At 37.9% G+C, this 26383-nt stretch overlaps 1 protein-coding gene across 1 annotated transcript in view; it reads right to left on the reverse strand.

The window, feature by feature from the left end:
• Emcn (endomucin) overlaps window positions 1-26383 on the reverse strand; it is an 82887-nt gene that overhangs the window by 6385 nt on the left and 50119 nt on the right. Inside the window, exons 5-10 of the mRNA XM_028760482.1 lie at window positions 14050-14088; window positions 7409-7498; window positions 7118-7171; window positions 5127-5222; window positions 1881-1905; window positions 682-743 (exon numbers count right to left, since the gene is read on the reverse strand). Coding sequence (XP_028616315.1) covers window positions 682-743; window positions 1881-1905; window positions 5127-5222; window positions 7118-7171; window positions 7409-7498; window positions 14050-14088 — 366 coding nt within the window. The remainder of the gene's footprint in view (window positions 1-681; window positions 744-1880; window positions 1906-5126; window positions 5223-7117; window positions 7172-7408; window positions 7499-14049; window positions 14089-26383) is intronic.

Here is a 26383-nt window from a genome sequence, read left to right on the forward strand (position 1 = left end):
TTCCCATGGAAAACAGCTGGATTACCTTTGAGGTAATTTTGAAAGCAGTGTGATTCCCAAATCCTACTGGGAACCAGTGAGAGTATAAAGTATCAGACACTACTTCTTAATATTCCCAAGATAATATTTCTGCTTTATACCTGGGTCCTGACAACTCCTGTAGAAAGAAAAAGGAAACTTATACGGGGAGGAGGGTCATTTATCTACCACGGTCAACTTCATTTAGTGATGGATGACCATCTCATTGTGAGAGAGCCAAATCTGTCTTTCAGTTTGCAAAACAGAACTCAAGAGGGTTTCATTCTGGGGCTGTTTTTGATAGTGGTAGTGTTCTCTTGAGAAACCCATGATTCTAGTGAGAGCTGTCATTTTCTTAGAAATGGGTGGGAGACAACCTCAAGTGGTCTTTAGTATAGCCTGCTCCTTGCAGATATCGCTAGGAGTTCCTGTACAACTCCTCGTCTCATAGCTCCAGTAATGCAAGGCCCAAGACTCCATTTTATGAAAATGACATTTTAAAGATCCTCTTCTCTTCGTAACAGGAATTTACATTTCTTGAGAGCTACAGCTGAACCGTTTCTCAAGAAGTTCTGCTTTGTGTTGGGTTTCATGTGACTAAAACTCAATGTTGTTGTTGGATTTCTGTCTGACCAGTTGTCTGCTAACCAAATGGGAACTTACCAGACTCGTGGGAGATTGTCTTAACAGTGAGCAGCTTCACACTCTCTTTATCAGACTGAGGCCTGTTTAATACAGAAACACTTAGGTTAGCTCCACAGATATGTGCAGTGTTCTTCACGAGGAGGCAGATGTGGCCCCAAATGAAGAAAAGGCGAAGTTGTTTTTCTAAGATTCTATGGCAAATGCTGTTTGTCTTTACTATAAACACATATGTACCGTGCAACCTTTTCTAGTACTTTTTGAAGAAAGAAGGCAGGTCGCAAGACTGTCACACTGGCAACCATCAGTCTACTTAAACATCACCTGGATTATGGAAATGGAGACAAATTGCATATGTCTCCAGTGCTGAGTTATGTAGCAGAAGACATGGAAACATTTGTGAACTTTCTGATCAGATAGTGAGTTCCAGGGACACTCATTTTTATTAGATTTCGAGATTTTAGTGTCTGAACCAACAATTTTAAAGAGACTTCTCCATGCTGCTTCCAGGATTCTAGTTCCAAAATGTAGCTCTTTTCTCTAGACATCTTGAGAGCCTCCATTTGTGAGTAATATGCACAAGTAATCCAGAGCTATTATTTCCTTAATGGTTACAATCTAATGAAACGAAACCAAAACCAAAACAACAAACCCTCCAAAATACCACTACTGTAAATGCTGGGCACACATTCAGGCCAACAAAACATTAATGGCTCTTGTGTTTTTCATCAGTAACACAGTGTATCCTGGCTTATCAACCCGTTGCTTGCAATAGCTGCCTGTTTTGCTACCAGCCACTCTGCTTGCTTTGACACTCAGAGTAGTGCTCCTGTTCAGACAAAGCTACTTAGAGGCAGCTTGAGTAACACACTCTGCTTTCCTTAGCTGAGGTGAACATGTAGATCACCTCACTAAGAAAACTATCTTAAAATGCTAGGTGTGGTTTATTGATTTTGCTTAGTTATATTTATCCTCTGCCTCCTCATGTAATCTTTTCTTCACCATTTTTTTCTTGTTTTCTGTCTCGTACTTTATCCATGCCTAAAAATAATTGTCTCTTTTAGTTGTCTTTAAGGAGCTCTGACAAATAGCCAAATCCCATGTATAGTAGCTTCTCTATAACAAATACATAAAATGTTAAGTGTAAGTCCACAAAGTTTCTCTATGTAGATGGCAGGATTGGAAGTGGGGGTTGGGGGAGGTCATGCAGCCCGACTTACTGATCATTTCCATTTTCTGGAGTGCCTAGAAAAGAAAATGATTTCTATTAAGCCCGAGATCGTGGATGGTTCCTCTACATTTTACTTGGTACCCAGAGGCCTTCCCTCAGGCCTAGTCAACACAGCTTGGCATGGGGCAGTTATGTAAACAAGAAGTTAGTTCTGGTTTCATTTTTACTATAGAGTATCACTTAACTTTGAGACAGCACCTTCTGGGATTGTCTATCACACAGACACTAGAAACTTCCAAATATGTGGTATCTCTGAGAAACTTCTCAAAGCGTTGAGTTGCCTTTTCAACCAGAGAAAAGACTTTTCTATTTTACTTTGCACACTACTCTTTCTTGGGAGACAAATCCCTGTATTTTTGGTGAGTGAGGATGGAGATTTCCTTTGTGTTGGATTGTACTCCAGTGGTTCAGGCTCTCAAGAGTGGCCTTCCAAGTGCCACTGAGGTAGCTAAATTTTTGCATGTTCTGCCAGGTAGCTTCCCAAGTGTCTGACAGAAACCCCTTGGGGTCACTCTGAGAACGGTTCATACTGTAGGGCCATGGCCTCCAGGAAGCAGATGCTAGGCTGTTCAACTCTTTCATTTTGCTTCCTGCTTCCATTCCATTCTGTTTGGCTCCTGTATCAGTTTCTCGTCATATCTAACCCAGCTCATTGTTGGGCCTCTTACATAGTTCTCTTCTGCCTTTGAGTATTATTGACTTTTATAAAGACCTTGGCTAACATTAATATTCAGGTTGCTTCTATTTCTGTTTCCCCCAGTGAGACATCCAACTAGAAGTCTAATTACCTAAGATGAACCTCTCATACCCCATGCTGCCCAGTAATGATGTCCTACAATGTTTTCCCCATCAGCAGGGTCCAGCAGTAATTTTTATTACCACGAGTGTCAAATGTAATGTTACTTGTGCTGTCCATAGCCTCCCTTCAGAGTGAGCTGATAAATATCTGAATGCTTATTTTAGCATTTTTGCCTTAAAGTATGGTAACAGTGGGTTAACTAGCAGATAGATGCCTTCCAATAAACTTTCTGCCTATATACCATGCTTGTGTTACTCAAGCTCAATCTGTGATCAACATGATTCAGACAAGCCTAATTTCCAATTTCTGATTCATTTTGTTTTCCAGAGAGCAGAGTGGGCTCACTAATTTTCTGAATGTAATGAATTCGCGTCCACATACTCAAAGAGTGATTAGCTGCAGGTGTTTAATGGAGCTAATTTAATGATAACAATGCTTGAAATTCTGTGTGGAAACAAGGCTAACAGTAAGCAAACAGATTCGGGTGATTACATAATTTCCACACTTGGTTTTAGAACACCATCCGTCTACGGAATAGCTGTAGAGTGATAAGGATTTCTTCCTTTAATAATTTCTTCCTTTAATTTCTTGCTTTAATAGAAAATGTCACTCTTAACTCATGCATTTCCAAAGTTTTCCAGTTTAGACAAGTCTTGTGCAGTACACAGTATGTTTAGAAGTGGATTTAACATATCAGTTTTTATCCGTTTTCTAGACTCTAGCACCACTGGGCGCAACTGTGATGGTTGCATTCCCATAGAAATAAGATTGGTGGGTTAAAAGCATGGGGAAAAAGCTGGTTTATGTAAGTACTATTTTCTCTTTGGAAACTGGATTAGAAAGTATCTTTCAGGCATTATGAAGTTTATTCACTTCTTTCTACAGGAAAGCCCACTGTTTTTTGTTTGTTTACTTTTTTTCTTATTTCCTACCCAGGGGCTCCAGTGAATGCTACTGTTTTGCTCTGTTAACTTCTTTTGCTGCCTTGATCCGGTCTGTGAGATGCACAGTCGGTGGCTGGCCTAAACCACATTCATTAGTGCCCTGGGGTAAGAAAGTAAGAGTGCAGTTTATAAGCCGTATAAAAATAAATACCTTTTACCTTCTCAATAGCTTAAGAGGCTCAGGTAGAATTTTGTTAGTTAAATAGTTAGAATGGAAATTAAGGGAAGGTCTAGTTCACTGGCCATTTTAAAACAGAATAAAGTCTCCTGCTCTATATCTAACATAATGCAAGGGTTTATGTGGTTTATAACAGGACAATTATTAATGGGCTTACAGGCAAAGCCGTCACAGAGCCAAGTAAAAATTCGACTGCACCACGAAGCTGTCATCCAATTTTGTCAACTAAACAATTAAAAGTATGCTGTGTTCTGCTTAATGAAATGGTGCGTCATCAGAAGTGTACAGTCGAATCTTGTAGGTGGAATCCTATAGGGTAAGTTGCAAGTGTGTTCTATAAGCCAAGGGGTGGGTAGGGTTGATATTCCAGGAAAAAGGAAAGTGTGGATGAATGTATGAAAATGTGAACATGACAGCAGGTCCAGGGCAGAGGTCTGGTGATGGGCAGATGCACGGGAGCAACACAGCAGAGCAAAGCAAGCAGAGGGAGCTGTGGCCAAAGCATACAGTCAACAGACAGCATCACCCTTGGACTTGGGAAACAACTAAATAAAGAAGGAAGGAACATGGATAAAACAGAGAATTTTGTTTAGAATAGTTCATTAGCATTGGCTCCATAGCTCCAACAAATATACTGTTCTAAGCTACGCTGATTATGAGGACAGAGGATTGCTGTTGTTGTAGTAGATGATGATGATGATGATGACGGTGATCATGCTGATGATGATAATGATGATGATGGTGATGATGGTGATGATGACAATGATGATTATGAACTATAGACAAGAAATATGAGGACATTCTTATGCTTATAACTTATTCACTTTAAATTATTAGTTTAATCTACTCTAAAGCAAAAAGTTTATTTAAGAAAGGATAAACTACATAATACTGCCATGGAAAGTACCTATGTTGGAAAGACACTGAACCTCTTAAGGAGAGAAAGGCATCCCGGAGTGTGATTCTTGAGATTATGGGCTTCTAAACCAAATTTGCGTACACCTTTGCTTACTCTGACCATGCATGCTGTTGTACAGGGTCTTTGGAGCATATACCTAAGACTAGCTTCGCAATTGAAGGTATTTCATCAGCATGAATTGCTTATCTATATTTTCTCTACCAACAAATCTTAAACATTGTTCCCTGCAACAGCACAGAGAGAATTTCTCCACCTGTTCCCCCGTCCTTTGTGATTGAGTGGCATGATATCTATCTTCACTTTTTCTGACAGCTGAAGTTCAAAGTTGCACTAAGCAACTGCTAATTCTACTTTTGGGAAAACAAAATGAAACAAAGGAAAAGGCCAATCCTTACCTGGGTCTCTCTTCCAGCATATTCGATACAAACCCACCAGAGTAAATACCAAGAGTGTAATAACAATCAGCGCAATAACCACAGGCAAAATAATACCTGAAAAGTATTGGGAACATCGTCAGTTCGAGGGGTACTGATTCCATATAAACATACCACACTGGAAAGAACATGTGTGCTGTTGTCTTTAAACAACATTTTTTCAAACCGCTAGTATATTTCAGACAATAACGAATATGATTTATGGGTTTGCTCTGCTTGTCATTTCTGACATATCCACTTGATGTCACCCTTGCAGTCTTTCTTAAACAAACTACCAACCTCAAAGAGATGGCTTCCCATCTTCCTGGAGGCCAGGGGAGTAAGAAAAGAGGAGACTAGAGGCAACATCTCTCTCTCTCTCTCTCTCTATCTATCTATATATATATATATATATATATATATTAAAGTTACTTGAGAAAAAGACGCAGCTTACTGGGTGGTTCGAATTCTAAGGCTGAGATGTGTAAATATCTTCTCAACATGTTGTCATAAAAATAGAAAATGTGCAAAAGAGCATAAATAGACTGATTAAATAGCATTTTAGAAAGTCTAACAACATAGCTCAAAATAGTTAGGTATGCACACGTAGGCATGTATTTTAAGGGTGTGTTGCTGTTGTGAATTAGAGGAAGGTTTTCTTGTTTTTGTTAACAAGAGGGCTCTGTTTTGTTTTGTTTTCTTTTGAGTTTACAGTGATAGTCGTTCGCAAGGGTAAAAATGTAGTGATTGAAGCAAAGGAGCAGTGTGGGAGAATTAGTCGGTATCCCACTCCTTGGAACTCCTTGCTTTCCTTGCGTTCCTGCTTCTCACCTATTTATCAAGGGGCAATAATATCCTAACTCGCCAGTAGATTACTTTGCACTTCATTATCACCAGAGGAAGAACAACAGTATCGACCAACTAGACCCCACAGAGCTCCCAGGGACTAAACCACCAACCAAAGAGTACACATGGAGGGGCCCATGGCTCCAGATGCATATGTAGCAGAGGATGGCCTTATCTGGCATCAGTGGTAGGGGAGGCCCTTGGTCCTGTGAAGGCTGGATGTCCCAGCTCAGGGGAATACTAGGGCAGTGAGGCAGGAGTGGGTGGGGGAGCATCCTCATAAAAGCAGGGGGAGGTGACATGGGAGAGGGGATTTGCGGAGGGGAAACCAGGAAGGGGATAACGTTTGAAATGTAAATAAATAAAATAACCAATAAAAAAAGAAGAAAACAAAACAAAAAAGAGTCAATGGTTAAGCACACTTTAAGATAGATTTTGAGTGACATTATTAATTCCTCAGAATAAAAGTGGCATTAGTCAGTGGGTCAGTTCTTTCTGTGATATCTCATTCAATGAAGCGGTTTTACTGAAACAAAAGATCATCACTTGAAATCCCAGCTTCACATACATTCACCTTACTGTTAATTACTAAGGAAACTATAACTATCAAATGTTCTTTACTCAGACTTAGCATATCTGTAAGTTGTTATATTGCTTATATATGTTTTTGCTAAAATAAAATTAATTGGAATCAATATGATAAAATTCCATCAAGGTAAAAAAGCATTGTTTTTATAATTTGGTTGCTTTACGGATATTTAATTGACAAACGGAAATGAATATGTTGGACGCATATGGCATGGTGACACGGACAAAAGTTATCCGTGTGGAGACTGGAGATTTTGCCCCAGTTAAATACACTTCCATTAAACTATTGTTTATCATCTCTGGTCATTGCTTACCACAGGACGAAAGTGGAAAAGAAAAACAAAAAGGAAAAAAAGAAAGAAAATGGCCGTGGTGTGGTAGCTAAAACCAGGTTTATGAAGAATTTTTAAAGCAGGCTGTAGTTTGGATTATAATGGAGTCAGATGCTGAGTAAAGTTGAGAACAACTCCACTCCTTTGTTGTTCTCATTTACATATTCCCTGTGTCTTTTTCCGTGAACGGAGATACATGTTACTCACTGGAATAAGAGGGGGTGGTTGGAGGAGTGGCTGCGATCTTTCCATCTTCAGTACCTGTTATTTTGAGAAAAAAAAAACAACTAAGTCATCTTTGATAAATACGTTAAGCTACATAACTCTCCCCCTACTCCCATTTAAGGAAATGTTCATGATTTATAGTTATGATGTTGCAAATGTAAAATTTTCTCTCACCCTGCAAGAATAGGTTTCAAAAATGAAGATGGATAGTGTTTATTTCATAAAGGACAGTAAAGTGGAAGAAGTTTCCATTTAGATGCACAAAAATCATACCTTGAAGCTGTGAGATTTTTTTTGCGGTTGTGAGAGATGCAGAGGGTGTCTCAGTGGTTTCGGATACGGCATCTGGCAGTTGACTGGTAACTATAGGAAAATCACAAGCCCGGGCTCAGTTAAGGTATTGAGTCTTCATATCGGATTTCTTTGTAGATTTAAATAGTCTGCATTTCTAAACATCTGGGAAAACACTTTATTTCTGTATAAGAGAATATATAAAACGGTAATGCTGAACTTCACGTATTTCTCCTGGAAAGAGGACTGACTTTGGCATCACATGAACTGGATATCTGTATTGCATTATCCAGAGAACTGGCCAAGAAAATTTGAACAATGTCTCATACTCTAGACCCTAGTTCATAGAACCCAAAGCATGAGGTTCTTGTGAGATATAAATCTATGATAAACACTAAACACATTTCAAGTATGTTTAACATTGGGAAATTGTATTCTGTCCATCACACATGCCTTAAATAGATATAAATGCAGAAAATTTCTGCTTTTGTGATACTTTCCAATGACTAAAGATAAAACATCACTATGTAGCCTTTGATAAGAAGTCCAGGAGAAACGCTAGAGACTTCTTGATTTTCCTCCATAAGACTCTACAGCTATATAAATATCTTCCACTGAATGATGACTGCTAGATTGTGTCATTGACCATGATCTTTATTCCTTTAAGGAAGATGTCATTTCCATATTTTATCAGAGGACTAAGCAGATTATTATTAATAATAAAATTATTAAAAATTTTAAATATAAGACAAGAGATTAATACACGTAACATAATGCACTGTATCTCACTATCATACTCGTCTGTATCTTAGCTGCTCGCTCATCCTTCTACAATGCTCCCAGAATGCAAACGGCCTCTCTCCATCCCTCCCACCAGCTCCGGCCTCAGCCAGTGTGCACTAAACAAGGCTAACTGCTTCCCTGCACTGACACAGTCACTTTGCTTAGGACCCCATAGAGGTGTTGAGGCCATGCATAATGGCACCAGAAAGATTGATATTTCTAGGGCTGCCATGGTTCCTTTCTCCTCTGCCACCTACGGCATAGCACACGCTGCATGCTCTGTGGGGGCAGAATCATGTTGGGAGTCGACACTTCGCTTGCCAGGCAAGAGATCTGTGGGAGGGAGCTGGATACAGGCCCATAGGAACAAAGGGAAATGTCAGGCTAGTGCGCAAAGCAGGGGGAAAAAAGGAAAAAAAGAAAGGAAAGAAAAGAAACACTGAGCAACAGGGCAGGAGCTCTCTGGGAGCTCTGTACTGTTAGTTGTGTTTTCCCGTGTCCAGGGCTGCGTGGGGGTGAATAGTCTTTTAGGTGTTTTGGTAGAGGACAAGATGGCTTGCTCAATAACCAATGGTCATTGGATTTAGAGCGGCTGGTTTTCAAGACCCAATATCTTCCCTTATTACCTCCTTATTTTCAGGCTAAAGGCTGATTTACAACTATTTCTGACTTAAACTACATCACCCCAAGCTTTCCATGCAAAAATGAGTTGATTGTCCAGGGTCAGTGGTCACCACTGTGGCTCCGAAGATTGTCGCGATAACCCGTCTTAAGTGAATAGTCAGTGCGGCTGAAGCAGAAACTTCCAAGTTTCTATTTTTGTTTTTCCTGTAACTGGAATTCTTGAGAAATCTTTTCTGAATTTCACACACACACACACACACACACACACACACACACACACACACACACTTCTGTGACATTAACAGAGGGATTCATAGTGTGATCTAATGATCTTCATTTATTGTGTTTAAAATGTGCTACACTGAATTTCTACCAAAATACCACTGTCAGAGGAGGTACAGGTGAAGAGTAATGCAGTAGTTAAGAACGTGTTCTGAAAGAAAGCTTAGTGCCAGAGCTAAACTCTAACTGCAAAACTTACTTCCTGCGGAGCCTTGGGAAGTGACTGAACCTCTTTTTGTCCTATTTTCTTACATGTAAATGGGGTTGAAATAGTTCTGCATGATATTGTTGCTATAAAGATTAAATAAGAGTAAATTTAATGGACTAGGAGAATAAGTGATCCTAGCATAGTTATTTTAAATTATATAACATTATGTAATATACGCTATATGATATTGTTATAAAGTGTGATTATGTTTTGTAGGTAGGTGAACTTTCCAACTAAAGACGGTTTGTCTAATTTCCTAAAAAATTCAGAGTATGTATAGCCATGTGAAATTGACTTTTCAGACATCTCTATGTTTCAGGTATACTTTTCTCCAGTCGGGAGTGGGAGAAGCTGGAACTCATGTCACTCTTTGATCATACATGTTTGTACTGGTTCCTGATTTTTGTGATTGTGTTGGCTATTGATCTATAGAGGAATTGTGTCACAATTTAAATGCAATTTATTAACTTCAGGTCAAAATTCAGACCAAGCTATATGAAGCAAGTTCTCTTAGAGTTAAACCTATTGCATTGAAATGTATCCCCCAAATGTTTTCCCCATACGTGCTGAGTGGGTCCACTTTTTGATCTTGTAAAGAAGGTTTCACTATCTAGCCCTGGCTATCCTGGACTCATTATGTAGGGGAGGTGGTTAAAAGCTGTCTCCCTCAACCCTTAGAGTGCTGGGGTCAAAGGCATGCAGCACTATGTACACGTTTTTCCTGTAAACGTCATAAGTCATTGCGAACTTTACTAACAGAAAACTTTAATGATGTCGTAAGAAATTTGAGTTTGACTTTGACTTGAGAATGGTCTTCCAAAGACTCAAGTTATAAAATTGTAGGTAGCTGTGATTCCCCAGGCCAGATGAGAACCTAGCAGGGATGACACTGCCCACAACTTCCTGAGAGCCTCCAATACCTTCCAAGATTCCTTTGGGTTGGAGGATTCCTTGATGACCCTTTTAAAACTTCCTAAGCATGAATACTAATCAAGGAGGCTGTGGTGCCTAGCTCCCCTCTCCCGCCCCCTCTACACATCAAACTTACCTTTCTGTCTGATGGCTTCTCCAGCCTTTTACTAATCCTGTGTTCATATATTTATTATTATTTTTGTACACGTGTATAAATATATAAATATAACCTATTGAGGCCATTTGATGTTGCTTGTATGTATATGTTTTTGATGTCATTCACTTGGTATTAAATAACAAGTACAGGTGCTGATGCTGACATTGGCATCCTGATGTTGAACACCCTGACACCCAAGGAAAGGATGGAGTCTATTCTGGGCTTTCCTCATCAGAAATAAAATGATTTATTAGAAAAGCAACTAGAACACACATAGTTCAAATGAAGAGTTCTATGCATGCAGTTGGTATAGCTGTATTAGCAAAAGGGAATACGATGATAGAAATCCTTGAACTTTCTTCCAGTTTTAAGAATGTAGATTCTTGTCCCAAGATGCTTTAGGTTTTTGTAGTTCTTATATGCATATGCTGGTGATGTCTATGCTAGTAGTAGAATATCAGAGGGAAGTTTTTCTGCCTTTACTTGGTTGAAATAGATTTCTATTCTCCTCAGAGCTTACCTTTATAAACTAAACTAATTTGCACAGCAGTATCAAAGCTTTATCTCAAATGTCATTCGCTTTGCTTTAGGACATTAATGTGATTAACCTGAGATAGTACCATATTCTTACCTGAACACTATTATGAACTGAGATCTATTTACTTTAGATAACTCTATAGAAATTAATACTGGAGGATTTCCTCTTCCTTATCCAGTTTAAATAGTTATTAAATGCCAGAAATCTGTGCATGAGATAGAAGAAGAAACAAAGCATGAAACTATTATTTCATATGTACCAGGTAATTTTATCCCTAAGGAAGTGGGTTTAATCTCGTGTTTTAAGGATGTGAGAATCTGTGGTTCAGGGAGATGAGGTAACATGTCTGACAGTAAGAGGCAAAGTTTAAGTTAAATATGCTCTGAAATCATTTTTATTTTCCTTCTATTCTGTCACTGGTTTTTAAGACTATTCTATTTGCTTATAAATCTCATTACGAAGCAAAAACTGAAGCTCAGAGAGATTAAATGTCTTCCCGAGATCACACTGTAAGTAGGCTGTAGAGCACATATTTCAATGCACATTCTAGCGTCAATTACTTGTTTTGATATTATAAAACCATAAGCTACTGACTCTAGATAGTTTTCGATAGGTGTATTCCTAGCATGAATGAGTGGATCCTCACCGAGTAGAAACGTCGAGATTCTGCCACTATAATATAGGGAGATCAATGGAGAATACTTTTCACGGAGGGCTGTGTGCCTCACTTTCTAGAGCTTCCTGGAGGTGAGGAGTGCAGGGAACTTGTACACACAGCATGGACCTTCCTTTCTAACGGTCTGATGGATGGTCTTCTGTTGTCTGTTCTTGCTTCTGCTTTCCTACCAAGCTTAATGTCCACATTGCAATCACATAGCTGACAGTCTTACTTAAAGAAGGAAGGTACTATGCAATCTTTATATTGTGCTGAACGCTAGAGGAGAACAGAGACACTACTATAATAGTTACCCATATATGCCATATACAGAGGTCAGAGGGCAACCTTGGGTGTGCATCCCCAACTTCTGTCTTGTTTGGGACAGGGCATCTTGCTTTGTGTCAGGCTGGCTGTTCAGTGAGCTTCCGGAGATCCAGCTCCAATTTTGTCATAAACACACTGGGATTACAGACATGCGTTATGACATTTGTTCATATATGGCTTATGGAAACTGAACTGAGGTCCTTAACACTTGTTAAGCAAATGCCTTGGCCATTGGATCATCTCTTCAACCCTTCTTCTGTGTTGCCTGAAGCCACATCATCAGGATTCCTTGTTTCTGTGTCAGAATCCCTGGTTGCTACACCCTTGAATTTAGACTGTCAGCTTTCTGGGACTCTAGCTTGTTCACTGCAGGGAGGGTCATAAACTTTCAGGCTTCCAAATCCTTCTAAATATCTTTCTATATACATATCCTATTAGCTATATTTATCTGGAGGATTGAGATAAGTAGTTGTGCTTTATAAAATACTAAAGCAAATGGTATTTATTTCCTCCAATATAGTGAGACACATTATATTCAATTTCACTCAGGGTCTTTTAAGTAGTTATTAATATTTAAGAATTTTATACAATGTATTTTGATCATATTTACTCCAACTCCTCCACACAATTCCTTCCAGATACAGCCCCACTCTTTTTCTCCACAACTTCATTTTTAAAAAAATAACCCATTGATTGGCATTGCCAATAATCACTTGGGAGTGGGGCCATCCTCGAGTGTGTTCAGCCAGAGGGATGAGTTCTCTTGTCAAAGGACTAGAAAGATCAGCTTTGAGAATAATAAGGGTGAGAAAACACAAATCCCAGCATGGCGTAACATTGTAATGTGTGATGCTATGTCTATACCTCTAGGGAATCCACACCTCACACAAGTTTTTAATGGCTTCCTTCATATCTTCATTAGCTCTGAGCTGATCTGAAAATGAATAGGTAGGATAATCTGGCAGTTTAAAATTTTGAAGGTGGTTTCTTTGATGGACTCTTGATCTTTTTTTTCCTAGCTTCTTTTCATTCAGAAATTACGTGTACCTCATTTGACCATTTGTAAGGTTGCCTGAAGCTCACTTGAGATGAACCACTTTATACCTACATGACTGGTAGGCTATTATAGCTATTTATAATATTGACCAATCTCCCTAAGTGATCTTTTAATGGTAGGTTCCAAATCTTTCTTAGTGTTATAGATAATGGAAATAAAATGAATGCTTATTGACTGTCTTGGTTGTTGGTAGTTGATTAAATATACTATTCTGCATAATTAGCATGGCATCATATTCAGTTTGAAGCCTTTTAAGATATCATGTCTTTGTCAATTAAAGTTTTACTTTCTCCTGCTTTAGAAACTGTACATAAATTCTTCCTGTTGAACACACATGAAGAAGCTACCCATGGCACAATAACTCACTCTACTGAGTAGAAAGTACAAACATGTCTTCTGACCATGTGATTATTTTTATGTTACAACATGGAGAAGCATGTCACCCACTGAACCATCTTGGTTCCATCTTCTTATTCTGTATTAACTGAAGGGTACAAGGAATGAGAACCTCTAAGATTTTCTATCTGCATTAGTAACAGGGAGAAAGAAGGAAGGTCACAATCCACTACAAATGCAGAAAGTCAAAGAGCACTCAGCCTTAAAATCTTCCTTATCCCAAGGGTCTCTTTACAGTTTCCATTCCTCCATTCCTGAATGTTAATTCAGAATAGAAGTCAGGTGTCCAGACATGGGAACTTGTTGGTATCACCATTTCAGGTTTTAACTGTTATATACAACATCCTTTTTGGATGTCAGAACCAGATTTTGTGCAAATGTAGGTGAAGACGGTGCACTCCCTTGAGAGGACACACTGACTAATACAACCAGAATTAGGGTGAGATATCTGTAGGTTCCTTCTTTAAGACTGGCTCTACTTAGTTCTATCGTAGTCCTCAGGCATACCCTGCATATTTCTAGTTTCCTTTTAAATTCACAGCCTCCTGATATTTAGTTGTCTTGTACTGTTTTCTAATTCACCATCCTTGCAAGCTTGCATATGCATATACATATATGTACACCTAGCTGGTCTCATTTTTGGTATATTCTGGTGAATATTCTTAGAAGAGAAAGTAAACTTACCTGATATTTTTGTTGTCCTGATTGAGGTCTGATTCTCAGCTTTCAAGGAAAAATAAAAACACTAAAATTAAATGTTGAATATAATATCCGGTTTTACAGTTCTTTCAAAGGTAAGTTTTATAGGTATCAGCTTCTTTTGGATTCATTTGTTGCCTCAGATAAGAGACTCATGGGGCTTTGTGATTGCAGGAAACCTCAGAGCAAGAATCAATGAACATTTCTTAATTTTAAAGCAACAGTTTCACCATGGCACCGTCATGGCTACAAATCCTTAGACTTGTAACTTTCTCTTAAAGGGCCAAATTTCTTAGGCTTTGGGTAGTATAAAATGTCTCTTCCAACTTCTCAGCTCTGCTTTTTGGTAAGAACACAGTCAATACCCAAGGAAGGGGTGCAATTGTAATTTTACAAAACTTTATTTAGAAAAATCTGCAGGGCTTCATATTTTGCTTCTCTAGTTTACAAAATCTCCATACAGGTCATTTTTACATAATTTTACTCATGGAATACCTAAGTATAACAAAATGAGCCATAAGTAATTTAATTTCTGTGTGGAGGGAGGTATCCTGTGCTATCGTCTACTAAGACCTGGTGCATAATGTTACCTGAGAAAGCTGCACGAAGAGTCAGAGAGACACACACTAAAAACGTACGGGATTCCTGGACAGTGGCTACAGTCCAAGTAAAATCCCAACAAGGATAGTCACTTTAAAGAATCATCATAAAAAGTCCCTTCAGTGACTTTAATGACATGGACCATGAAGAGGATTTGCTCTATGAAACGTATAGAAAATAGTTCTGAAACAAACAGAAGCTGAATTACAACATTCACAAATTATTTGCTTCCTGTGTCTTCTCAGTCCAACAGCCAACATTAGTAACTCAAATTCCTCATAGCTCAGACAGCACCCCTGAGTGATGTCTTCTGACCTACTTCTCCTGCCTTCTTGGATCAGTGCAAGGGACCACTGCTTTTTTGGTTGCTTAAGGCCAGAAAATAGTGGCCCCTCTGGGATCTCCTTTCTTTTTGTTCCTATTTATCCTGAAGCTCTAGGTTAACAGTTTATTCCAAATTTCAGTCTTTCCCAGCACCTGCTCTGTTGCTGTTCATAAAGTTTTCAAGAGCTCCTAGGAAAATCTCTTAAAAGCTAAGCTTGACTTACTCTGTTCCATACTGGGGCTGGCCAGTCTTTGTAGGCTATCAGGGACCCTACCTCACTCCTCAGTTCTCTGACCCATCAGCCCCCTCTGTAACTCTGCTCCACCTTGTACCTCGTGTTAATGGATTAAAGATTTGAAAACACAAGGTTCTTTCAGACCTGGGTTTCCCTTGTTCTTCCCTGTGTCTCAGGGTTCTCTCAAACCACCTCCCTAAACTGTTTCTGCACACCCTTATACACGAGTCTGTCACCTGACTTTCTTTTTTGATCCACTTTAATTTTATCACTACAGTAATATTTACTTTCTATTCGAAGGATTGGTTATTGTCTGATGGATTGTATCTCCCTGAGAATAGATTTCCTGTCTTCTGTAGAGCTGTAACTCCAAAACCTATTACCTCGATGTGCCATAGTATGTTTCTAGCAGATGGAAAAGAATAACTGATTGTAAATTTGATGTTTATGAGAGATGTTACTCCCGTCTTTCAGATCTGCAAATATTAGCTGAGAAAAATTAATTTGCTTTCTTAAAGGTGGAACCACAATGACAGTCTAGAGCTTTAGTTCCAAACCCATTTACTCTTACTGAAACAGATTTAAACATTCTAAGTATATAGCTTATATAATTAATTTCTGCTTTTGATAACTAATTAAAATACTTTTGAATGTGGCATTATGCTGCATTTTGAAGATGCAGTTAAAATATTTATTTGTAGATAGGATTAGAACACAAAGAAAATAAAAAACCCATTGTTCCTTTTATTAATATCAGGTCACAGCATTTCCTTCTGATAGACTCATTTCCGAATAGAATAGTTTAAGTTTACATCAGGAAAAACTTTCAGACTCTCCTTTATTTGAAATTTTTTTAGCCTCCAAAATGCACAATTATTTGGGGTGAAAGTAAATCAGATAAGAAGTGTAACTATGCCCTGAAATTTTTCTGGAATGTAAAGAAACAGATCAATTATCTCATTATACTGAATTGCCTGAGGTCAAGGCCCATACCTATATCTGCACATGGAGGAATAAAATACTGAGGATAAAATTCTACAGATATCAAATTTTAATCAAAAATAGAATACAGCTGGATGTAATGACACAAGCCTATATAATTCCAGCACTTGGAAAGCTGAGGTAGAAGGGTCACAAGTTTGAGATTAGTCTGAGCTCTTTAGTGAGATCATCTCTCAATAAATCAGGATTTGGGGTATAGCTCAGTGGAAGAGTGCTTGGCTGGCATGTTCCATGTCTGACTCTGATCTCCAGCATTCCAGGGAAAACAATAAACAAAAAGGAATCTGTGCCCCTTTCTTGAAATAGAGGAAATAGTTTGTACACAACCTTTAAACCTAGACTCAGTTTGGAGAATATAAAAATCTCTGTACAAATGGATGCTACGGCATATGGCTAAATGTGAGTATCTCTGGTTTTTATTTATAACTGTAAGGACACATATGTGCTGTCAGAAGGCCACAGTTGGATCTGTAGAGGAAATGAGGCAAGTCACATCTCAAATGCATATGGGATGCTTTTGCTAATATCTCACAGTTGGAAGATCAGTCACAGACAGAACTGTTGAAGTCTGTTGTTGAGTTTTATCCTGTACTACGAAACTGTGGTCTTGACTACTGCAAATATATTTCCAAAGCTCAGCTTTAACATCATTTGAATCAGAAAGCTTTACCAGGAACACAACAAATAACTGCTTATTTCATACAGGAGACTGTGTTTTCAGATAATCAACAGCAGTGGCATAAATGTGATGCTAAATGCAGGAGAAGGCATATAGAGAGCTATTTTTAAGTATGATTTATGCCTATTTCTACTGTAAAAAAGTTATGACCAATTTACATTGTATTGTTTTGTCATCTGATACTAAGTCAGTAGACATGGACATGCGATTATTTTTGGTTTGTCTAAACTAAGGCATGTGACTAAGATGACTGTTCTGTGGATTCTTCCTGTTGGAGCCATCGGCAAATGATATCAAGTAGCTAGCCAGAGAAAGAGGAAAGTTGTGTGTTAATTCCTTGTGAGTGACTCAGATAAATGAAACAGTCCATAAAGTAACTTTGATTCAGATAAATTACTGTTTTCTGAAGTGGGGAACAATCACATGGCATGAGATGGATTCTCTATGATGGTTTGAAAGGAACATTCAATAAGGATGTTATTTCCTTTCATTTTAATGTTCATAAGGACGCTATGAGGATGCAATTTGTGTGCGTATAGTGTGTGTGTGTGTGTGTGTGCACGCACATGGTATGTATGAGCATTGTGTGTTGTGTGTTTGTGTGTGTGTGTGGTGTGTGTGTTTCAGTGTGTGAAGGTGTGCTTTTTCCTGTTTGTGTCTATGGAGTCTAGAAGTTCATGTTGGGTGTCTTGCCAATTGCTCTCCACTTTAGGTTTTGAGTCAGAGTTTCTTATTGGTTGGCCTGGAGCACCCCAAAGGCTTTAATGACTGTGGAGCAAACTCAGGGAGTAGCCTGTCTTTGCCTCTTAGCTCTGGGGTAGAGGTGTATACAGTTGTGCCTGGATGTTGACAGTGGTGCTGGGGGTCTGTTCACAGGTCCTCATGCTTATAAAGCAAGCGTTTTACCCAGTGAGCAATCCCCTCATCCCAGATTTATTCTTTTAAATACTCTTGATGTAAAACCCAAGGCTCAGAGGAGCTTCATAGCTGACCGAAGGCCACAGCACAAATAAATGTTCATGTCTAATTTTTTTCATTAGCTAAGCATTTTGAATTGTGACTCATTACTCATAACCACAAACCCAACTTGCTCACGGCATGATCAGAGACACCACTGTTTGCTTTAAGACAGGTGTGGTATTTTCAAGAACAAAGCTTTGGATGTAATCTATTCTCATGGTCAGATAGTAGCACCTCTAAAATGTCTACTCAGCTATTGTGAAGTCTACTCTTTTTTTTTGTATAAAAGTAAGCTACACAGTAAAGCATAAATAATTATGTGATAAGAAAATTTATTTGGTAATCTATTCATTGTATATAAATGTTATCATTAAAAAGTAGACATGCATAATAGTTATAGTATAGATTAGTAATGATAACATTTATAAATGATAAATAGATTATCACATAAATTTTTTTATTGCATTAGTTTATTTGCAATGTACCATCAATTCATAATCTTGCTCCCCATTCTCTTTCCTCAGCTGTGTCAGACTTCATTCTAAGGATGCGGGATAATGATCTCTCTCTCTCTCTCTCTCTCTCTCTCTCTCTCTCTCTCTCTCTCTCTTTCTTGCTACTTTCTGGCCACATACAGGCTGTCTCTTTCCAATCTAGTTATAAACAATGAATTCACTCTTCCTACCACAATATCTGCTGGTATTTTTCCATGACATCATGATCTACACTTAAGAATCTCTGCTCAATTGAGTTAGCGTTTAAGAAAATGATCTCAGAAGTGTCTCATAATGTTTTAAGTAGTTTACAACTGTGTGTTCAGCTGTATTCTTGGTGATATGTGTGAGCCACACCCATGTGCTGGACTCGTCTAATACCATTTACCTTTCTGTGCTCCGTGTGCTCTTCTTTCCTATCTGTTCTCAGAAACTTACACAGTGTACACAGTTGTAACTAAGTGCCACAAGCTCCCTAAGAGAAATCAAGGCAGAGACATTTTGGCTCATGGTTTCTGAGGCATCAATCCACAGCTACTTGGCAATGTTGCTTTGAGATGTGTCATGGTGGAACATAATGGGGCAAGCTGACAGAGGCCATTTCAGCAAAGCCACCCATAAATGTAATATAGCATCATGAAGCAAGAGCCTTCATGAGCCGATCACTCCCCAAAAGTCCAGCCTCTGCTCATTGCTATGTGAAGACCAACCTTTTAAGATAAGAGTTTGGGAGACGTATATGGGACCCAAACCACAATATCACATGTAATAAGAAAAGAGAATGTCACAGTTTCAACACCTTAGTCTTAAACTTAGAGACCCTGGATGAGAAGATTAATAGATTCACATGTAATACCAGTGCACTTCAGATGCTGGTCTACAAAAAAAAAATCACTGTTGTTAGCCTTTCTTTTGAATCTCATATCAGTGGCCAGGAAATTAGAAGTATATAGAGATGATGAATGTTTGATAACAAAGCTGGGTACAATGAGAGCCAATGTGAGTCCCTGGCCAGAAGTGGGTTTCATGATGACATTCCTCCAAAAGCTGTATAGATATGGACTCTCTGGCCTTATTTGAAAAAAAGAAGAAGCAGCTATGCAAACATAATTTAGTTAAGATCTTGAGATGTGATTCCTGTAGATTAGGGAAGGCTGCAGATCCATAACAAGTGTCTTGACGGAAGTACAAGCATAGCCTGGATAGGAGAGCATGGGCAGAAACTGATGTACAGACACACAAGCCAAAGGTGGCATAAAGATAAGAGCCTATGGAATATACTGCAAGCCAAGGCACCTAAGAGCAGCCAGCAGTCAGCAGAAAGGGATGGAGAACCCATTCTAGGCCTCTAGACTGAACCCTAATGCAAACTCAACTACAGATTTTCTGATAGTAGAATTGTGAGGGGGTAAATTGCTGTGATGTCCTTTTATTGCCTATGAATTTTTTTATACAGCTGCAGATACATCACTTTATAAAATGGACATGCAAATCACCACTTAGCATTAATAAATAAAAGAGAAAAGAGTTTTAATTATTCCTCTGGTATACATATAAGTTTAACATTTATTAAACAGGAAGCATATTTATACAATTGAGTTGGGTGTGCCTGTGTATTTTTACATAGAGAGTTGTCTTTAGTACCACAGGAGAAGGAGTATCTTCAATACTCTTCAATTGACTGATGTTTAAGTTTGATAACTATCCATGTTATGTCTACCACAGCTTATAAGTGTATAGTATGAAACGGCAGAATTACGCATGACAACATTTCAGAAATTGCTTAAATTCTGGCCTAATCTCAAGCCAAAATTCATTTAACAATTTTTAAAAGTTAATTCAAGTCAGTGACTCAAAGAGGAACTTTAAAAATCAAACTTCTAAACACAATACAACCTAAAGATATAGTAATTTGTTTGAAATTTGTATGTTAAAAATGGTGGAAAAAATATTGTCTTTTTTCCATAGTTATACGATTATGATTCTAAAAAATCTTTGTATGTACACTATAAATACTGCCACAAGAACCCCATCAAACTAACAGTGTGTCTAGTTGAGTAACCACACGACCTCTGGGTGACTACCCCTTTGGGAGTTGAATGACCTTTTCATTGGAGTTACCTAAGACCATTGGAAAACACAGTATTTATGATCAACAGTAACAAAATTACAGTTATAAAGTGGTGACAATAAACAATTTTAGGACCGGAAGTCACCACAACAAGAACTGTATAAAAGGGTCACAGCATTAGGAAAGTTGAGAGCCAGTGCTCCAATGGTTCATCATACTCAAGGTTCTGTGAAGGATTACAAAGTAGTTCACTGGAACTAAAAATAAAAGCTTTCTTCAGTGGGATCTAAATACAGACATGCTTCTAAGCCTCGTGAACAAAGGAAACCAGAAATTTCCACCTTCCTTTCACATGAACCGGAGGCCACAGACACAGTTCCTACACAGAAGTGAGCCATGGTGGATGACTTTATACTTTAGAGGGAAGGGGTGATCTTGGCAACCAATGCGAGCACAAGAGTTCATTTAGACTCCTGAAAATGCTTATTCCATAGCATTCATTGGTTAGCCACTAGCTAGTAGAGTAATTTCCTTCGTGTAACAAAGGACATTTAGTACCATCATGCACCTGTTAAAACTTCTCTGAACATAAATTAATTAACAGTAATTTTTCGAATTGAGATATTTTTTCATTCATATTTTCTGGTTTTTATACCAAAGGGACTGATTTTTTTGTAGATGGTTTTTCAGTTAATTTTGTTTTATTGAAAATGTTTTGCCTGTTTCCTCAAGCTTCTTCAGAGCTAAGTAGTCTAAGTTTCAACACTCCCAATAATAAACTCCCTTTCCCCCAACACACACTTTCTGTTTTTTAAAATAGAATGCCTAAAGTTTCAAGTGTCAGATTTTATTTCACAACAAAAAAATTTCTTTAGTTGGGGAATGACCATTTAAACTCTGGATCATTATAAGTGGCAGGGAATTCATGTTTTGTGAGATAGCAAAGGGCACACGCAGGTTAGGAAATCTTTGCTCTAACAAAGAGATGTACACTCATTAGCTATTTAGCAAGAGCCTAGAACTAACATGTATCATGGACCTTCTCATGTAAGCAGTTTGTCATTCAAAATATGTCAAAATTTAGACCTTTTCATACAGTACTGGTGAGACATTTAGTGGGCTGACTAAACTGAAATGACTCTATTTAAGCCTAAAATGTTATTTATTCTAAACAGTTTTCATCTGATGTTAACCCAACTCCTGCAATGTGGGCATGTCTTCCTCCATTTTTAAACTCTCAGCTTATTTATATTTAAAGTTTTTTTTTAAATTCTGGTTTAGATATCAGAGTAATTGTGGCTTCATAGAATGAATTAGGTAGTGTTCCTTCTATTTCTATTTTATGGAATAGTTTGTGGAATATTGGTATATGTTGTAGATTCTGAATGTAGTTGAACCATATTTTGGTTCAATTTAAGACTTGCTTTTATAAAAGAAATGTTTAAGCCATTTTAAGTCGTATGATATAATTTCTGTCACCTTAGTGCTTGATTTAAAACTAAGACTGACATTTGTATTTAATCTCTTGTCTATTCTTTTCCCTCTTTTATCAACTCCTTTTGGATTGAACATTTAATAAAAAATAATTTTCATTATCTGTATGTGTATGTCTGTTTATGGGTGTGTGCACATGCACACAGATGCTGCAAGAAGCCAGAAGAGGGCACTGGATACCCCTGGAGTAGAGCTCTGAGCTGACTGATGCGGGTGCTGGGTTTGGAAGTTGGGTGAGTGATATAAAGACCTGAGCCATCTGTCCAGTACTGGATTGAGCTTTTCTTTAGGATTACAATTTTTCCATTATTGAGCTTACAACAATATAGTTACCTCTCTCATCTCAAAACTCAAGTTGTTTACACATATTTATATTGTTCTACATACTGTTTACATATATGTCTTGCCTCAAAGGCAATTGCTATATTGTTTTAGACAAACAATTAATTCTTTATTGAAGAGACTGAAATGAGGTAAACGCTTTTTGTATCTGTGCATGAGTTCGTCACTTTCAGAGCTCTTTCCTGAATTTTCATCTGGTGCTGTTTCTCCCCTGACGGATGTTTTTACTCATAATAAAATGTCTCAGCTCTGCATGTCTGTAAAAGTCTGCACAGAACACGAAGGTGACAGTTTCCCCTCCAGTAGGGAAGATGTTCCCTGTTGTTTTCTGGCAGGCATTGTTCCTGAAGAAGCTCTTCTGTCATTTCCCATGTTCCTTTACTTAATGTATCTTTTTTTTTTCAAGAGCTTATTTCAAGATTTTTCCTTTCTCTTTAGCGTGGTTTCTTTCCGTTTTTGTTTTGTTTTCTATTTTGTGTTCATCACACTTCCCGAATATTCTCATCTGTTGTATTGGGAAAATATATTTTTCCCACTTTCATCACTCTTTCTTCCAAGGAGTTCAGTTATGTGCACTTGGGTCTTTGGGTCACTGGGTCACTGGAACCCAGAATGCTTCAAGTGATGGTTTCTTTCCTAGGCTTTCTTTGTAGCGTTTCTCTTCTTTGTTGCATTTTCTCTCTAGTTTCTATTTTCATGTCACCTTCAAAACCACACCTTTATCGTTTATTCATCTACTTTATTGTTGTTTGATTTTAATTCATTAGTTTCACGTTTCTTTTTATTATTTTCTACCTTCTGTTTTCTTTTTGGTTTCTTTTACCACAACTTCTTGAGATTCGTTGTTTATATAATCAAATCTGAACCCTTGTTTTCTTTCCATGCATTTTGGAGTTATAGATTTCCACTACAATGCTGGCATAAATTCAATACTGGATAAATTTTTAAACAAAGTATGTAAAATGTTGGGACCTTTTTTCTTTTTTACCAAATCCATGGTATATTATATTACAGAGTGCTTGTCTCTATGAAAATCATTAGCTTTCAATGTTCCTTGAGTATCCATTAGACTAATTTTTTCAGCAGTCTTTATAGGCCTGAGTATCAGATTTCAACATTGCTTCAATCAATACCATATTATATAAAGCTTGCAAATAAAAAAATCATGCCATGAAATTAAAACAGATCCAAAGTCTAAATATCTCAGTGAACACTTGAGAATAATTATGATTTTCTTGATTCAATTTATCCCTATGTATTTTTTTATTTTGGACATGTCTAACATAATTTCCTCTAGAAGTCATCAGTTATCAGTGCAAAATATAATCGTTGATGTTGTGGCCTCTGCATCTGCAAAACTCATGTATTAATCCTAGCTTTCCTTTCATTCTGTTCTTTTTTGTTTAGGATTATTTCATATACTGACACCATCCTCTCAGATCTGAGCCGGTTTTCCCTTTTCTATCCTATTTGCACATCTTTTATTTCTTTCCTTGTCTAATTGCTCTAGACGCCGAGTGCCCTGTTGCAGTAGTCAGGCTGACACCCTTGCTTAATTCCTGAGTTTAGACTGAAAGCTTAGTGTTTTCTCCTCTAAGTCTGAAGTCTGCTGCAGCCATTGTTTTTTTCCTAAGTCCATCAAGTTGATGGAATTTCCCTTTACGCGTTTCGATGAGTGTTTCTTTCAAGAAGTGGTGGATTTTGTGACAGCCTCTGTTTGCGTTCATTGAGGTGATTACGTTTTACGTATATTTTGTCTCATAGTACAGTGAGTGTTTTATGACTTGAATTATCTTTTGTTTCATGAAGAAGGCTCACTTAGCGTCACATGTTATAGAAATATGAAACAGAAGACTACCAGCTCTAAGCTAACGAACAAACAGTTCAATGAAAGGAACTGATAAATTTTTAGAGCAATGTGTGCACCTAGTTTGCTTTTCTGTTGCTACCATAAAACACAGCTAGGGAATAAAGGGCTTATTTTGGCTTTACTGGTCCTTCACTGATGGAGACAGGGCAAGAGCTTGAGGCAGGAACCTGGAGAACTGAAGCAGAAACCTCGGTGCTGACTGACTCGCTTCCCTTGGCTTGCTCATCAACCTTCCTTCAACTTCCCAGACTCACCTTTCCAGGGATGGTACTGCCCACAGAGCTCTGGGCCCTCCACGTCAATCAGAAAAATGCTCATAGAGATCCCCACTGGCCACTTTGATGGAGACAGTTCTTCAACTGAAACTCCATTTTCTCAGGTGACTCTAGTTTGAGTCAATCAACAAAGTATGTTGGAAACGGACTTAAATAATTTTGCCTTTGGGACCTAGGGGCAGGATGCTATACTCTGAACATGTACACTCAGAATATGAACTATTCCTCGCAAGTTTATGTTATAAACACTAGGTGACCAGCTAGCACTATTTTGGGAAATAATGGGAGACTGAGCCTCGCTAAAGTATGTTTCTGAGGTCATGCCAACTCCAATTTCGTCCTTTCTCTGCTTTGGGGTGAGAAGTCCCTTTTTCCCCCATTTACTTCTATTGCTGTGTATCTGTGGATTGGCCCTTGTGACACTGAGAAAAAGCACCATCTTCTCTTAAATTATTTTGGTCAGGTACCTGTCACAGTAATGCCAAAAACAAAACAAAACAAAACAAAACAAATTCAAAACAAAACCACAAAAACAAATGAACAAAAATCCAAAATCAAAATAAAACCCAAGCCAAAACCAAACAACAATAAAAAACAGGATCTAAAATAGTCTAAGAGTAACACACACTTGTAAGCAGCACATGCCACCCAACTATTTATATATCTACAGTGTAGAAATGTTATATCACATATTTACCAGTTGCTTTGTGATAATTCATAATAATCTAGTCTGTTTTCAGTTTCCAATCATATATTCTATTATTTTTAACAATGATGGTGTGTTGTAAGATCGACTCCCAGAACTGATACTTGCTATCTAACCAGAACATTGTCATACCTACCCCAAATTTCTCCCACCTCCAGTTTCTTGTAACTATTCGTCCTCTGCTTCTGTGAGTGAATCTTTAAGAAAAAAAATTGAGACAAGAGTCTTGCTAAGTTTCCCAGGCTGGCCTTGAATCTACTATGCAGCCCTGCAGCTTTGAACTTGAGTTCCTCCGCCTCAGCTTTCTAAATTGCTAGGATTTTAGGCCTGTACTGCCAAGTTCTGAGGTGTTAAATCTCATGAGAGTCCACACATCGGCACGGTTATAAAACATTTGTGTTTCTATCCTAGGCCTATTTCACTTAGCTGCAATAAACATAGAAATAAGTATATGTCCCCCAAATACAGAGTCTATTTCTTTGAATATACCTATCTAAATCTATATTCGTATTTCCATATATTTGTACACATTTCTACATGTGTGTGTGTGTGTGTGTGTGTGTGTGTGTGTGTGTGTGTTTGGAGTTACCAGATAATATGGTAGTTCTATTTTTAATTTTTTTGCAAAAATCCATATGGTCTTCCACAGTGTTTGTACTAATTTTTATTTCCATCAATGACTTACCAAGGTTTCTTTTCTTCCATATTATCATCAACATTTTTTATCATTTTAATAAAAGACATTCTAAAATATGAGGTCATATCTCATTATGATTTAAAATGAGTATAGATTTTTGGTCATCGTCATTCTTTTATTGAGACATGTCTAAGTATTTTGCTCATTTTCTCAGTGTCTTCCTGCTATTGAGTTGTCTGAGTGTCTTATATATCTTTAATAAATTAACTTATTAAATATATGGCTATTTCAAGTTAGAAGGTCTTTAGTATCTATAAAATACTACCACTTTGTCTATTTACTTATTCAGGTGATTTTTGTTATGTGATTTTATGGCCATATCCAAGGAATTGCTGCCCAGATGAATTTTCTGAGCTTCAGCACCCTGACCTCCTCTTCCATATTCATGGTTTCATGTTTTCGAAGCTATGAACAAGACCGTGATGTTGCTTTGTTCTTTACCCTGTCCTCTTCATTAGAATTCACTGAGGTCTCTTGGTCATGTCTAGACAAGAGCTTGATTCTTACTCTAATGCCATGTAAGTCCCTTTCATTTCAACTGCCAGGCCTCTTTGTTAGTCAACCTAACT

Source organism: Grammomys surdaster, unplaced genomic scaffold, assembly GCF_004785775.1.
Source record: "Grammomys surdaster isolate TR1022 unplaced genomic scaffold, NIH_TR_1.0 126531, whole genome shotgun sequence".
Classification (NCBI taxonomy): Eukaryota; Metazoa; Chordata; class Mammalia; order Rodentia; family Muridae; genus Grammomys; species Grammomys surdaster.